Here is a 16,428-nt window from a genome sequence, read left to right as displayed (position 1 = left end):
GCTTATAGGCTTATTTGCAGTCCTGTGGGAGTTCTTATGCTTAAAACCATAAAGCATCCATGCCACAGCAAAGCCTTGAGGTGCCTTTAGCAGTGGAAGAGGCCATTAAGTGTGTGATTTTATTTTTAACAACTGTCTTTTGCATTAAAAAAAATAAATATATATATATATATGAAGCAATCATTCTAAATACTTGGTTGTGTGTAAGTGGCTTTCAATGAACTCTAAATTCACTGGCAATAATTTGAGCAGCTCAAACATGAGTTGATTGCTTGATACGATCACTTTCATTGCATTTGAAGCCTTTTAATTGGAGTATAGATGTCACTAGCAGAGTCAACGCACTGAATTCTGAGAATGAGCTACCCATGTGTGTACTCTGTTGCTGGAGTGGTCGAGGCAGTCTGTAAATGCTTCTCCACATCTTTCCCTGCAGATCTCTCGATGGCCGTCTGCAGGTGTCTCACCGCAAGGGATTGCCACATGTCATTTACTGCCGCCTGTGGCGCTGGCCAGACCTTCACAGCCACCATGAACTTAAGGCAATTGAAAACTGTGAATATGCTTTTAATCTTAAAAAGGATGAAGTATGTGTAAACCCTTACCACTACCAGAGAGTGGAGACGCCAGGTAGGAGCACTGCTTCTGACTTCCTGTGTCAGCATCTCTTTGTGCTTATTCAGCGTAATGTTTTAAATGAAAAACAAGAGAAAGGTGATGTCCTCTTGATAGAGGTACAAGATTCTTTTTGGCATTGTATCCTTGAAAGTTTTTAATAGTAAAATTACTGAAAAATCTTTACAAATGTGTTTATAAACACTTTCAGGACTGCTACCAGTTTCCAGCTGGCCAGGTGCAATTCAGACTGGATAGGACAAAAAAGTTGATTCACCTTTACTAATGTGGAATAGTCTTATTTAAGGCATCTCAGGAATCCCATCTCTTCCAATAACTAGCTGTGCTGTAGTACTAGCAGTGCTGGGTTTCAGACACTTATTTAAGGCATCTCAGGAATCCCATCTCTTCCAATAACTAGCTGTGCAAATGTAGTACTAGCAGTGCTGGGTTTCAGACGATTTCAAAATGTCTGAAGAAACTCTTAGATGTTTTAGATTTATTTTTTTCATTTTAGCTCACAAAATTGTGTATTTTGATTACCAGTGATTTTTGAATTTTGCCATTCCAGTCTTGCCTCCCGTGCTCGTGCCGCGGCACACTGAGATCCTAACGGAGCTGCCACCTCTGGATGACTATACCCATTCCATTCCTGAGAACACTAACTTCCCAGCTGGGATTGAACCACAGAGCAATTACATACCAGGTATTTTCTTAACTCCCACTCTAGACAGCATGTTCTGACTTGTGCCACTGGAACAAAGATGGTAATTTCATCCTTTTAAATGATCAAATTAATTGAAATATGCAACACTAAATTAGATTTTGTTGATTTAGTGTATTAATTCAAGTGGAAATACCTAAACACTGTTGTTTGCAGAACATGATCATGCGTGAAACCATATTGCTGTCATTTCACAATAGCTGACTTGGTTTCTAGCTTGTTTGAGATTCAGAATGCTAGTAAGTCCAAAGCAGATCTTCACCTTCTGCTATAGGCCTCTTTCACAAACATGCAGGGGTTGCCAAATGCTGTGCATTTGAGATTGAGTAATAAACTGAAGCTCAGTCTCACCCTATGTAATATATGGAGAAAACTTTTAAGTTGCAAAGCAGTGACTTAAAAAGTGTCTTGATCTGTAGTTCACATCACAAGAGTAGTCTGCTTTAGCCTTTTGTTACTATTGTGTGCATACTGTTTCATTTTTCTAGTATGAAAGAACAACCTAACAATATTGAACTGGTAAAGAATTTCTCTTCCCTCTCTTTTCCCCTCTTTTCCACCAACAAACAACAATGCTAATCTGCTGCACCTGAAACCCTGTTACCCTCATTGAAACATAAAATCAGTGACCTTTTTTTCCTGCCCCAACTTCCTGTTTCCTATCTCTTCAGGAAGTCACATGGAGTGTAAAACCAAGTAAAGCTGAAGCTTGCTTGTAAATGTTTAATGCATTCATGTTACAAATAAGCTGAAAATTCACATCTGGAGTCTTTGAAAGAATTAGATGACTGCCCCAAAACTCAAATATGGGCAATGTACACATTGTACATACAGTTCTTAAGCAGAATGTTGCTTGTGTTTTCTTTAAATATATCCAAGAATTGAAATGGCATTAAACAATCAATTAATTTGACCTTTCTGTTTAATTTTGGCCACGTCTGTTTCCACCTTTACAGAGCAGTTTTAGGTGCTAGAAGATGGTGTTGCTTTCTTAACTTGAGTATACTTTTTAAACTCAAACTGAGGGCTTTTGGTAAGATTTGCAAACAGCTTACTGGAAAGCCACTTTCTGCAAATCCAGTGCTATGGAAATGAGCTAAAGTAGTTATGTGCAGGAAGTTTGCTCAGGGTGATTGTAGGAATTCACATGATCTTCAAATCATGTTTATGCAGGTAACCACACCTCCTTCTCTTTGTCACTGACACCCTCCTCCTGTGCTCATATTGTGATATCTTACTTTATTTGACCTTGCTGACTTAATCTGGAATGCTTGGCTGGGTTCTGATAAGCCCTGCGTGCCTTGACAGCCTTCTTCCCAGCAGCGTTTTCTTCAGCGGTGGGGCAGGCTCACATCTGGTAACTTTGTACCCCAGTCTCAGTACTTGATCTGCAGGAGAGCTTGGTGGTCACGAAGGTGCAGGGTGGCCGTGGGGAGCTGCATGTTCCACTTTGGGTTCTGGGTGGGCTGAGCTGCATCATCCGCACTTCTGGCAGCACTCAAGCTCTGCTACAAATTTTTGGTGCCCCACCTGTGTGTTCATTTCCAGCTGTGTGGTGCTCAACCTCTGACCCTGAACTGCTAATAGTACTAGGTAGAGTAAATCTTCTCTGTTTGGGCAGAGACTAGACATGGAAAATCATCTGTGCCAAAGAGCCTAGATTAGCAACTGGAAACAGGAGTTGTGGGTTGGATTGGAAATGTGTATTGACCTTTTGCCACAGCTGTGGGCTTAGCTATAGCTAATGATTTGGAGAAGGGTGGAGTCCCTTTAATCACAATGAATGCTATAAAAATCTTTGAAATGGATATGATTTTTGTTATTATGTTTCTTACTAGTGAAGATTTTCTTTAATTGTCCTTTTAAATTTTCACTTGAATTCTGTCATGTCTATATTTAGCACACAGAATGAATCAAAGATAAAATTCTCAGTTCATTTTAATTTAATCAACTGACTTAATCTAGTTTCCTCTCACTGGTTTCCTTCTGATCTCACAGTATGCAGTACATCTCATACATGGTGCTTGTTATAACTTTATTTTATTTCTTAAACAAAAAGGCTTTATCTTTAAATTTCTACTGTTTGGTAATAATGTAATTAAAGTTGTTTAACCCCTGGAAGTTTCAGAGACAATTCTAAGGTGATTGTAGAGATAGTTAGCTTCAAACACTTTCACCAAAGAAACACAGGTTTTGCCTATAATATGTAGGAAAAGACATTTGCCCAGTTCAAAGAAATTTATTTCCTGAAAGGCAGTTGGTTAACTCGTTATCTGGATTACAAAGAACATTATGAGTGGAGAAAAGGAACATGCATACTCTCCTGGGTTTTGAAGATCTTTCTGAGGAATTAGACACAGTTTCTGGTATCAGAATGCTTCAAAGTTGGTACTGAATTTACTTTGGTCTGTGAAATTCTGTCTTTAAAGAAAGCTAGTTAAAAGAGTAGATGATAGTTTTAATAGAGCTTAGAAGTATTAGTAGTAATAATTACAGAACTCGTGCGGTGTTCTAAGTTAATATAGTTATAAATGAGTCAAATCAGCTGTTGTGTATGGAGGAAATACATATTTGGGGACTGAACTGAAAAACAACCTTTAAATCTAGCAACTTCAGTGAGGTGTGGGAGGGTATCTGATCTGATGGTTATCCTACATAAAGACAGCTCACATTATTTTTTTGTGGAAATCACCAGATGGTTTTTTTCATTTGTACTTCTACTAAATATGAAAGCTGTTGATCACAATTGCAAAATTGGTACTCGTTGTAGTGACAGCATCTTGTCTTAAACGGAACAAACAAGTATTCTGGTATTTATATAATGTATTTCAGCAACTGACTGACATACAAAAGAAGATACATTTTACATACCAATAAAACAGGTAGCATGTTTGAAGTCCTACTGTAAGAAAAAAGGGACAGCAAAATGACATTCAGTTTCAGTCTTCAGGTAGGTGTAACAGAGCTTGTGAAGATATCATGACAAAATACACAAGACTTAGATCTTGCAGAAGTTTGCCTAATCATTTTACAAATTGGCTGATTTTTCTTTTTTTTTTATAAGAAACACCTCCTCCAGGATATATCAGTGAAGATGGAGAAACGAGTGACCAACAGCTGAACCAAAGCATGGATACAGGTAACATTTATTTTTCATCACTTTCAAGGCTTTGTATTGCTAGCTCTGGTCCCTCTGCACAGGAGCATGAATCCAGTCCAAAAGATGATTACAGTTTTCCTCTGTAAAACTTCGTGTTTTATGCCTAAAATACCACTTTCAGTCTTTAATGAACAAAACAATCTTTTTCCCAGGGAAATGCTTTTAAAACATTCTGCGACATATTAAGTATATTACATTTGTTCTGTAACAGAAGCATACAAGTCTAATTAAGACTTCACCAGAAAACCCTTAAAATAGATTTTAGTAGCTAATTGGTTTCAACCATTCCCTGGCAAATAGGTTCATTGAAACACAATGTCTGTTGGCCTGAACAAGGTATAGACAGTCTGTGTTCTGAGAACCTGTCTCTAACTCTGACAAACTTACCACTTCTGCCATGTTTCAAATTAATTCTTGTGTGGAATGTTCTGTGGTAAACTTAAGAGCATTTGTATGCAAGGGTTTCTAGATAATGTGGCTGACCTTAGACTTGGACAAAGCACAGTTAATGTGCTGGGTAAGAACCTCCTGCTGTGTGTTGGCAGACTTGAGTGTGCTTGGTTAGCTAATGTTAGCAACCATTTTCAGTAAGCTGGAATCCGCTGCACCAGTTTCTGTAAGAACTGCAATATTTTCCCACTATGTGACAATAAATACCTTAATTAAAACAGCCTGACATCAGCAGTCACTGTAGGAATGTTTCTGTGAAAGCCTTTCTGTATTTTGCCACCTTGTGTGCAAATTGTGTTGGAGAGTTCATGTTTTTATGAGTGCTTAAATTCCTCCTTCTGGGAAAGAATTATTTCCTCAAATGAGGAAATCTAGCTTGCTCTTTTCTGACGATCATAGAATCATAAATTGTAGAATGGTTTGGGATAAAAGGGACCTTAGAGACCGTCTCTTTCCACCAGGGACACCTTCCACTACCCCCTGTTGCTCCCAGCCCTGTCCAGCCTGGCCTTGGACACTTCCGGGTACGGGGCAGTCACAGCTTCTCTGAGAAACCAGTGCCAGGGCCTCACCATCCTCGGCATAAAGCTTTTTTTTTCCCAATATCTAATCTAAATCTCTCCTCTTTCCGTTTGAAACCTTTCCCTCTTGTCCTGTCACTACCTGCTCTTGTAAACAGTCCCTTTCCAACTTTCTTGAAGGTTCCCTTCAGATACTGGAAGGTCTTTTCCAAGATAAACCTTTTCCTGTGAGAACAGAGAGGCAACGTCTTGCTTGTCTCATCAACTCTTTCTTACCTGTTTTTACTGAAGTTGGGAGTCACTACCTTCTTACTGGAGAAGTGCATAAAAAAGGTTGAGAGTGTGCACGAACTGGCAGAGTTCTGCCCAATACAATGCTAACTTAATTGAGTCTTTACAAGGAGGGGTGGGTACCCAGAAGCCTGGAAGATTGAATGAAATCCTAATTCAGTTTAAGTGTGTGATACTCCAGAAAACTGAGATTTCTTGCTCTGAAAAACTTCAATGAAAACCTGATGTAGATAATGGTTATGCCTACTGATCTGAAATAAGAAAAAACATTTGCTCTGAAACCTGTCTGTCTTGCTTCAACAGGATCTCCAGCAGAGCTGTCTCCTAGTACTCTCTCTCCAGTTAATCATAGCCTGGGTAAGCTGGAAATACTTACAATTATTTCTCCATGTGTAGTGACTCTTCATTATATATGTAATTACTTTAAAAGTGAAAATGTGCTGTAAGAAATTAAGAGCTATATTAAGAGGTCACTGTTGTGTTGGCTTCCTGATGTTAAGCATAATGGGGCTGAGTTAATCACTTTTTAACAATTACTCTGTTTCTGTACCTGTTGAGCTCGTAGCAAAGAGAAAGAGTGATATCTTTGTGTGTGCAGGAATAGCATTTATAAAATGAATAGTTTAAAAGGAGGTTTGCCTCTCCATAATGCTGCCCAGACTTGCTGTCTCCCTTGTGTGTGTGTTCTGCTGCTCTTCTCATGTACTGTTTCACCTGTAACCACAGCACAGTTGTTGCTCCCACATTAGTAGCCCACCTGCTTTGATCCAGTGCTATTGTTGTGTGTCTGTGTAAGTGCCACAGGAAGATCAGATTGCCATGGGTTTGTTTAAGGAATGGTGACAGGATGTGACAGGAAAATGCAGAACACTGAGTAAGTAATTAGGGTAGGTAAAAAGGGGAAGCAGTGAAGAAAAAAACTGAAGGTACACAGGGAAGATTCTCTATTAGGGGACAATAAAGTAGCTTAGAACTACCTTTATCTAAAGAGACAGTGTAATACAAAAGAACATGATTTTCATTTTCTTTTTTTCATTTTTGTTCAGTGTTTGATAGTTTAATCTTTCCTTTAATGCTGCCAAAATGTTTGCAAGCTACAGAAAAGGCAACAGGAATGTCTCAACGTCTGGCGCTCAGAGCACCATTAGCTTAATCATTTTGCCGAGCAAAATGCAAGTACTGAACTAAATGAGCTGTGGTCAGATTAGATCATCCCTTCTTCCCCTCCTCCTTCCCTTGTGTGGAAGATTGAATTCCATTCTATTTACTGAAGAAGGTAAAAAGGACAGCAAGCAAAACATAGTTTGAGTAGTTTGAGGAGACTACTGCTGTCATTTCTGGGAGAGATAAATAGCAGGGTAGATCGATCTACTGTCAGCCTCAAAATCTGTGTTAAGTTTGGTTTTTAAAATTTTTTTTTAGACTTGCAACCAGTTACTTACTCGGAGCCTGCGTTTTGGTGTTCAATAGCATATTATGAGTTGAATCAAAGAGTGGGAGAAACCTTCCATGCGTCTCAGCCTTCCCTGACTGTAGATGGCTTTACAGATCCATCAAATTCAGAGCGATTTTGTCTAGGTCTGCTTTCCAATGTAAACAGAAATGCTACAGTGGAAATGACAAGGCGACATATAGGTAAAGATCTCTGATCTTTTAATTATTTAATTTCATTTTGTCGGTTAAATTATCTGGAATGACCCAGGTAGGTTCCTTTCACCCTTGTGCAGCCAGCCATCAGCCGTATCTCTCAGGGCTTGTCGAGGATAGTTTGGTCTCTCTGGCTGAGAACAGAAGTGGAAAGACACAGGAGTCACTGCTTCTGACATTATGGAGAAACATAGCAGCTTCTGCTGCTGAAGCAGTTTGAAATGGGAAGAGAGGTAGTGATGGCTGGAGCTGAAAGGAGCTGCTTTTCCTCACTCAGTAGCCCCATACACAGCTGTCACGCTCAGGGCAGCACAGGAGGAAGCCACTCTGCTGTGTGGCACTCCTGTGGCTCACGTTGCTGTTCTTGCCTTCTGGAAAATGATGGCACACCAAAGCATCCCAGGGGGCAGATTTGTGGCTCCTAGCATCCTCAGTGGGCCACTCTGCCCTGGGCAGCATTTATATTCAGAATTGCTTGTAATTGAAATCTAAGCTTTAATTACAAAATATTCCCATGTTGCTTAGTTTATTGTAGTTTATAAAATGCAGAACGGACACTGATAGAATGAAATTCTGAATTCTTCTCTGAAATGGGAAAAGCTGCTATTGCGGACCCATTGTTTTGACATGATTAAGGTTTTCTTTGTAATGGTTAGTCAAAAATGTTGTTTTCCACAATGCAGTGTCTTGACTTTGGGTTATTCAGTAAACTACCTTAACTTTCATTAGCAACATTTACGAGATTTTTTTGTTGTTGTTGTTATTTTTACTTGCAGTAAAATTTCAACCTCTTCTGTAGAACCGACTCCTTTTATGCCAAGTCCAAATGCCAAATCCAAATGCTTGTCTAATAAAATTTTAGATGTGCAGAAACCCAGGCTGTGCCTGTACTCAATGGTCAAAATGATCAATGGTGAGGAAAAGCAAAAATCTCATGAGCTCTTACTCTTTAATAGAGAGAGCTTACATTTTGTTTGAAAAATAGTTTTAACTAAAAAGGCGAATGGAAACTGTGGCCTCTAAAGTATCTGTTAATTATAAATAGTTCTCTCTGGGAGATCAATTGCACATTATTTACTTTCTGCTAGAAATAAACCATGCAGATTTGTTTTCCACTCAGAGAGACAGAACAAAGTAACAGTTTAAAGGTGGAAAATTGAGATTTTTTTTCACAGTTTTTTTTTTGTAATAGGGCTAAATGAAGTCATATTGTTTTTGTTAAAGCAGCACAGGGGTATGCAGTGGGTTGTGAAATAGTGTGGGTGTATTTAAGTAGAGAGTGTTGCAGTGGTGATCTTGTGTTTTCTCTTTTGACCATAGTGGCCTGTGCTGCTTCACATACAGTGCTTTAATATTAGCACAAGTTTTAATTCTGTTTTTATGAACACTGCTTCTGAGCTTGGATTTGGTTGCAAGCCATTATATGGCTGGAAAAGGCTCTTTCACTTTCAACCAAAAATTATTCTGCTTTTCCTTCATATATTGCACATTCATGGAAGAAAAATGCAGTTTAATTGTGTACTGCTCCTGCTGCAGCTATCAGCACAGCAGTGAGGTTGTGTAGATAATTGATTTCTGTTTGTGTTCTAAAGAAAAACCTTGGCCTTCTCTGAGAAATAAACCCCCTTGTTCCCTAATCTGCTTGTGTCATACCATAACTGGAGTTCCTTTGGATTTTACTGCAGGCAGGGGAGTGCGTCTGTATTACATTGGCGGGGAAGTTTTTGCCGAGTGCCTGAGTGATAGCGCGATCTTCGTTCAGAGCCCCAACTGTAATCAAAGATACGGCTGGCATCCTGCAACTGTGTGCAAAATTCCTCCAGGTTAGTGGCCTACCAGAGGCCTTGTGTGCAAATACCCAGTGCACGTGTTCACTTAAAGACGTTTGCTTTCCTTTTTCATGATTCCTTCGTAGATTCGGGCTTCTGTGTAGCAAATGCAAGTGTATTCACTGACTGTACCTCTTCGACTCTTTATAGGATGCAATCTGAAAATCTTTAATAACCAAGAATTTGCTGCTCTTCTGGCTCAATCTGTGAATCAGGGCTTTGAAGCAGTTTATCAGCTTACTAGAATGTGTACCATAAGAATGAGCTTTGTCAAAGGATGGGGGGCTGAATACAGGTAAGAAAAAAACCTCCTTTGTTCTTAAATTTAGAGTTAATAGTTTTTGTTCTTTCACGAGTAAAAGTGTCTGGCTTGAAAGCCATACATACACATTTCTTGCTGCTATTCTGGAAATGCTGTCTGCAAATTGAACCCATATTTTCCTTTTTTCACCCCCTCAGCTATGGAACTGCTAAGTTGCAAAGTCCATAAACTGATTTTAGTGTTGCATTGAAGCCAGTTGTTGAGCAAGGGATGTTGTCAAAGTTCCTTTCCCTTGCTCAGTCCTGCTGGCTTGCATGTTGTGGTGAAATCCACGCCATCGTCTCAGAGTTCCACAGTTTGTGCTGTGAGATTATTTGCTGTGTGTTAGACTTGCAGTCATTCTGGTCTCTGTCCTGTTCTGCATGTAACATGAGTTCCTTGGGCTGTGGTGCAGGATGGGGTTGGTGGTGCCCAACGGAGACTTGCAGTGCCTCTTGCAGAATGGAATAGCTGGGGAGCATCTAAGGGATGGCAAGTATTTTGGAACTTGCAGTGGAAAAAGCTTTGCAGGACTAAGATGACTGTGTTTATGTAGTAAAACTTCTAAAAACAGTTCTTTGAGTGGAAAGAAATAGCATTCTATCTGCTTTTGAATGGATTCCAATTGTGTTCTCTATTAGCACAAATGAAAAGTGGTAGTTGAGGACAGTGCCTGTTTTTAATGCAGTATGGAAATTCAAGAACAAAAGGAATTGACTTCTAACTGAGCAGTTCTAAGGATTTCATTATTTTGGAGAGCTAGACCTGTGGTTTTAAACAAATATCTTAAACCTCTCTAGAAACTGTCCACTGAAAGAATGAAGTCTGACATGTCAATATCCTAATGGAATGCATAATGATTTTTTAAAAGCCATATAATTTCTGCAGTTGAATAATGGTGTGTACGCTCCACTTGGGTTGATTCCTTTATCTGCTCTTGAAATACATACATGTAAATAGAAGTGTCAGTATGTGGGGGAGGTTTCTCAGCTAAATGAAGCCAATTTTGTAGTAGTCTAATGAGATGAAACGAGAAATTTGAGTAATGGAATAAATTGGTACCTCTTTGTTAGGAAGAGGTACACAAGAAAAAAATCTGGCTCAGGTTTAAAGAGCTATTTGATTTGGCTCTGAAGGAGTATGTATACACTTAGGCATAATTAAATACAACATTCAAATCTGAGCAGAAGAAAGGCTTAATCAGTCAGATTATATAGAGGCATTTTGAAGTAAGTGCTGGTTTAAAACTGTGAGGAGGCTTTTGTTAAAGTTACTTCTGAGCGGAGTGAATGTTGGTGGTTGGTCTATAAACTGTTTGTAGACCATAGGATTGAAAAAGCTGCAGTGGTAGCCCTGCCAAAACAGCACAAAAACTGGTTACTGACTCATACTGAACTAATTTCTTTGCACCTCTCTTTAAGATGATGCTAATAAATTACTGATACACAAAGCTTGCAAATATGCTGCAGTTGGGATTAGAGCAAGAAGAGGTGGCTCCAATGACACAACCTTGAATTTAAATTAATGTGGCCTGACTTGTTGAAATGGATCAGGAAACACTGTAAACCCCATCACTCTTGTTAAAACATCTGTGCTTCATTATTATGTGAAAAAAAAAAAAATTGTCATAGAACAGGCTTAGGCAAAGGCAAAGCATTACTTGCATTTTAAGCATATGTGCATAAATGTGCAGGTACGGCAAGGTGATACGTTTTATAGGCTTGGTAGACACAATACCTAGCAAAGCTTTTTGCTTTGTTACATGTTGGCCCAAACTGGGGATGGTGAAAGTTCTGATCACCAATGATCAGGTCAAATGTTCATGTTAGCACAGGAACTGTCCAGGTCCAGGATCATCTTCTAAAGAAAGTTCAGCAGAGGTAATTAGTAATCTTTGAACTGGAAATCTTTGGGTTAAGAAACTGAGTTTTTAGCTTTAAGATAGTTACTCAGTGACTGTCGCTATTTTACCAGTTTCTACCAGCATGGTGCAAAGGGAGGATTGTTGAACAGAACAAGTTGTAAAATTTTGAGGAATTGTGTTGTGAAACACATTGTAGAAGAGTTGACAGTGGTGGAACAATGAACTTCCTTCTTTGGGAGAGGATTCAAGAGTAAATGGAACTATATTTCCTGTGGTTTAGATTTGTTTTTCTGTTGTATCACTTTGTTATGGCATAGGCATTTGGGGCTAAGATAACTGTTTTTTAGAGTGCTGAAAGAGCACAGACCCCAGCTGCTGTCTTCTAGAAAATGTTAAACTTTTGAAATCAATCTTCACTGTCCTAATCTTTCTGCCTTTTCAGTTCCTCTGTTTATATAAACAGATTTCCTTAAAGCAAAGGGCTGCAGTGCCAACAGTAAAAATGGAGGAGCTCGGTTTGTGTCTGACTAAGCTACTGCCTTTGAATCTTTGGATAGCTGGAATTACTACAAAAAAACTGGCTTAGCAACCATAGTCTTGCCAGTCTGGTTAGGGAAAACTCCCATGCCTAGAGAGGGTTCAGTGAAACAGGATTTCTCAAGCAGAGTTCGTTTTGTCCAATACTGATTTCTTTACTTTGGAGATGAGAAGGAAGATGTTTGAATAACACATCTGGGAAACAAAGGTGTATGGGAGAGAGAATAAAGCTTTTACGGTTGTCAGTCCTTCAGCTTTGCTGAAATTTGCTATATGGTGTTTCAATAAAGGCTTCTATTGTGGAAAATTATAGGCAAGTTAGTGTAAAAGACAAGGGAAACCCAATTTCTACTTCAGTTGTTTGTGTGAGGATGTTATAGTACAAAACACATGTAGAAGTGTAAGATTACAGGAAATCAGAGATAAAGTTTGGTGTTCCTTTGAGATACCATCAGTTAACTCAGTATAACCACACACTGTGTTTTGATACAGTGTTTCTGACATCTACCAATTTCCTTGTAAATTTTTCATGTAGTTTACTCCAAAAAGCCGGAGCTTACGATCACCATAGCATTGTGGTGTTGGCCACACTGACAGTGCAGAGCCAAGGGTTTCTATTCCATATTTCTCAGTAATTGTCTACAAAACTCAAATCCAGTTATACATGCAGATCTTTGAAAGATTGAGATACAGCTGCACACAGGTGTTTGTGGTATGGACAACCTTTACTTCTGAATTTCTTTGTAGAAATAAGGCTCTTGGTGTGGCACTTGGAAAAAATACTTGTTATTATTCTCCAGGGTGAAATATTCTTCACATATTATGGACAAGCATGTAATTATTTATTTGTCTTACGTATGTGAAGTGCTTTGCAGTTCTGGGACTTTTTTTTCTGGAAAAAGTTTAGTAATAGTTATGGTAATGGTTACAGACTTTTATCTCTGTGTACTAGTTATGGATGGAAACATATTTAATCATATGATGCAGAATTTTGTGGCAGCTAAACCTGCTTTCTGACTGTAGTGGGTTGACTCTGGCTAGATTCCAGGCAGCCACCAAAGTAGCTCTCTCACTCCTGTCCACAGCTGGAGAGAGAGAATAGAGCAAAATGATAATGAGATAATGACCAGGAGAGACCCCCACCAAATACCATTTGGGAAAAACAGGCTTGAATCAGAGTTATTGAATGAATTATTGCAACCAGAGCAAGATAATGAGAAGTAAAATAAGACCTAAAATACCTTCACCCCTTGCCAGCTCTACCTTCTCCCCCAGCTGCAAAGGGAGGTAGGAATGTGTGTCCTCTTCAGGTGTTGTTCCTGCCACTGCTCAGGGACAGAAGTCAGAGTCCTCCCCTGCTCCAGTGTGGGGTCCCTCCCACAGGAGACAGTTTTACATGAACCTCTCCAGTGTGAGTCCATCCCATGGGCAACAATTCTCCATGAACTGCTGCACTGTGGATCACTCATCCGTGGGGTGCAATCCTTCAAGGACAGGCTGCTCCAGCATGGGCTCCCCTCTCCACAGGCCTCCCACAGGCTCACAGCCTCTCTCAGGCATCCCCTGCTCTGCTGTGGGCTCCTCCAGGGGCTGCAGGGGCATCTCTGCATCCCTGGTGCCCTCCATGGGCTGCAGGGGAATCTCAGCTCTGGAACCTGGAGCAGCTCCTGCCCCTCCTTCTCCACTGCCCTTTGTGTCTGCAGAGTTGTTCCTCTCACTTGTTCTCACCCTTCTCTTCTGTGCCCACAATTAAACCTGAGCAACAACCTAATTTTTTTCTTAAATCTGTTCTCCAGAGGTATCACCATTCCTAACTGGCCAGCCTTGACCAGCAGCATGTCCATCTTCAGAGCTGCCAGAGGATATCTCTGCCAGACATGAAGGAAGCTTGTGGCAGCTTCTGGCAGAAGTCTCCCCTGCTACCAAAACCTGGTGACACCAACCCCATGGAGTGACTTCTCCCTATTCTTTGTTTTCTAGGCGGCAGACGGTAACAAGCACTCCTTGCTGGATTGAGCTTCACCTGAACGGGCCTCTACAGTGGCTGGACAAAGTATTGACTCAGATGGGCTCCCCTTCAGTTCGCTGCTCCAGCATGTCCTAAAACTCTCCTCTGTCACCAGTGGGCTAAAACTCGAGTCCAGTCAACAGACTTAATATAACAGCTCGTCTGTCGTAGTATTTGTGTGTGGTCCCCATGAACTGTTTACTATCTAAAAAGGTTTTTTAAAAAGGAAAAAAAAAAAAAAGAAAAAGGAAAAAAAAAGGAAAAGAAAAAAAGAAAAAACAGCACTTGAGGTCTCATCAGTTAAAGCACCTTGTGGATTCTGTTTCCTATACTCTGATACTAGATGAAAATTTAGTGTATAGAAAAGCCTTCTTCAGAAAGAAGGGACAGTTCTAAAGACTCTTTAATGGTGTTTTTTATTGGGTATATAATTGAGTGTCCTAATGGTTATCAATAACATGAATAGCTAAGTATATATACAGATAATGTATCATGATCTCAAATATCACAGTATTGTGCTGTTCTACATTTTAGTTCCCATAAATAGTAATTTTGGTTTTTTGATTGGGGCAAGCATCTCATGAAATTCCAAGACTTTGCTCCCTTATTCTTTTATATTTTTTAATATAAGCAGGTTTTCAAGTTGTCCTAAACTTTCCTTATATAAAAGCTGAATTTTTTGCTGCGTTCTTAAAGAGAAAGTCCCTCCATTGGAAGGGAAAGAAATGTCTTGAGATTCATCTGTGAAGTCTTAAGATACTTTATATACTTAATGGGGCCTAAAATGAATTCATATTATAAATTCTGAGTGTCCATCACACTAGCAGTCTACTTTTTGATACCCATTTGAGTTGATGCATCTGTTGCCAGCAGTATTGCCAGCAGTGGTGTAATTTGGGACTTTTTGTACCTTGGATCATTGAAATGAGTGATTTTCTCTCATGGGCTGAGAATTTACCATGGCTTTGGATATTGGATTAAGTGCACAAGATTATTGGCTTACCCCTTATATCTGTAATTTTTTTTCATTGAATAAGTCTTACCCCTTATCATGTGTATTTTTTTCATTTTTTCATATGTCACTAAAAATAATGGGGTTTAGTTTTCAAAGCCGTATACCTTGAAAAATTATTTCCCAGGGTAAGCTAGACTCTTTGTTTAGGTTTTAAATAGATGCAGCTTCTTAACATATTTCAGTAACAGAATTTAAATTTCTTATCTGAGTCGCTTTTATAGTTTACTTACACACCAGATCATATGCATTCATTATGTCATAATGGGCCTTGTTATTAAAAGTAGTTGCTTCTGCAAAACCTCTAGGATAGTGGTTGCTGAGGTATGACCAGCAAAGGAGGACTTCCAGGTTCTTCATGACAGTGCATGTTATTGTGAACCCTTGGACACTACAGCTGCACCATATTAAAAATATTCTGAAATATATTCTACAAATAAGTCTGGGTTGGGGATGGGTTGGGAAACTGTATAGAAGGGTTATTCTGACTTGAAAAATACACATCTTACTAACAATCTTGTGATCTAGCTGTCTGTCATTCTTTTGTTATTGTGGCAGTAGCAGGATTGCCTTTGTCTGTTTTTTTCCATTGTTTCATCAATTACACTAGTTCTGTACTTTGTAAGTACAGCTAGTGATAACTTAGCTTTGAGAACAAAAATGTGGCCAGTGTTACAGCTTTTAATCACTTGACTGAATTGATGATAGTGATGGATATTTTTATGCCATAATGACTAGGGCATAGAAGCAATACCAAAAATCAAGCCTTGAGAAAATGGGCCAGACACCTTTCAAAAATTGGCAAAGCAGTTACCAGTTTGTGCTAGTTTTACCAGTAGACTAATGTATTGGTAGAACTTGTGGACCTAAGAAATAAGCTTCATGCGTGTTGCATTTGCCTAATATGTGAATACACTAATAAAAGTTTTAATTCTCAAAATGGCCGTTTGGTTTTTTTTTAATTAATTGCTGCCTATATTTTTTCATCGAAGATCAGGAGTTACCCTTATCCACCCAGTTAAATGACACAAGTGTTCTGCATGTGGTGGGTGGAAAGGTAGAGTTTAGATCCTCATGCCACTTTCCATGCAGCTGTTGTGGAGGTTCTGGATCTGTGTGTGTTTGGTGCTACAGACTCCTACTCCTGATGGAGTTTATTAAAGCAGTTGTTTTCTCCCTGCCACAATCAAATTGCATCCTGCTACCTCAGGTGTTTACTTTCACCTGTGAGACAGATAAGATCAACTTGTCTGGATCAGACTTATGTTTTTGAGCAGGTTGCAGCTTGAGTCAGTTGGGTGGCCTAAATCTGTGGTCTCCTTGCTGTGGATTTCTGAATGTGCCTTTCACCTGTGGCAGTGTTAGTCGCTTTCCTTGAACACTGTAGTAACCTTGACTCTGCCTCTTCTCGGAATGGGCACGTCCAAGGAGAGTGCCATTCCCTGCAGACACTGCCTGGGTGCAGAGCC

At 39.5% G+C, this 16,428-nt stretch overlaps 1 protein-coding gene across 3 annotated transcripts in view; it reads left to right on the top strand.

Moving 5' to 3' along the window:
• Positions 1-15,899, top strand: part of SMAD2 (SMAD family member 2) — a 50,327-nt gene extending 34,428 nt beyond the window's left edge. For 2 of the 3 annotated variants that reach the window (XM_039733342.1, XM_039733341.1), the window contains 8 exons: positions 437-630; positions 1,187-1,321; positions 4,404-4,478; positions 6,065-6,118; positions 7,184-7,396; positions 9,094-9,231; positions 9,388-9,532; positions 13,920-15,899. In XM_039733342.1, the coding sequence (XP_039589276.1) occupies positions 437-630; positions 1,187-1,321; positions 4,404-4,478; positions 6,065-6,118; positions 7,184-7,396; positions 9,094-9,231; positions 9,388-9,532; positions 13,920-14,043 (1,078 nt within the window). In that variant the 3' untranslated portion in view covers positions 14,044-15,899. The remainder of the gene's footprint in view (positions 1-436; positions 631-1,186; positions 1,322-4,403; positions 4,479-6,064; positions 6,119-7,183; positions 7,397-9,093; positions 9,232-9,387; positions 9,533-13,919) is intronic. The other variant, XM_039733343.1, reaches the window with a different exon arrangement.
• Positions 15,900-16,428: the final 529 nt, after the last annotated feature.

The sequence above is a fragment of the Passer montanus genome, unplaced genomic scaffold (assembly GCF_014805655.1).
Source record: "Passer montanus isolate IOZ18808 unplaced genomic scaffold, ASM1480565v1 scaffold86, whole genome shotgun sequence".
Classification (NCBI taxonomy): domain Eukaryota; kingdom Metazoa; phylum Chordata; class Aves; order Passeriformes; family Passeridae; genus Passer; species Passer montanus.
This window is presented reverse-complemented; position numbering and strand designations above follow the sequence as displayed.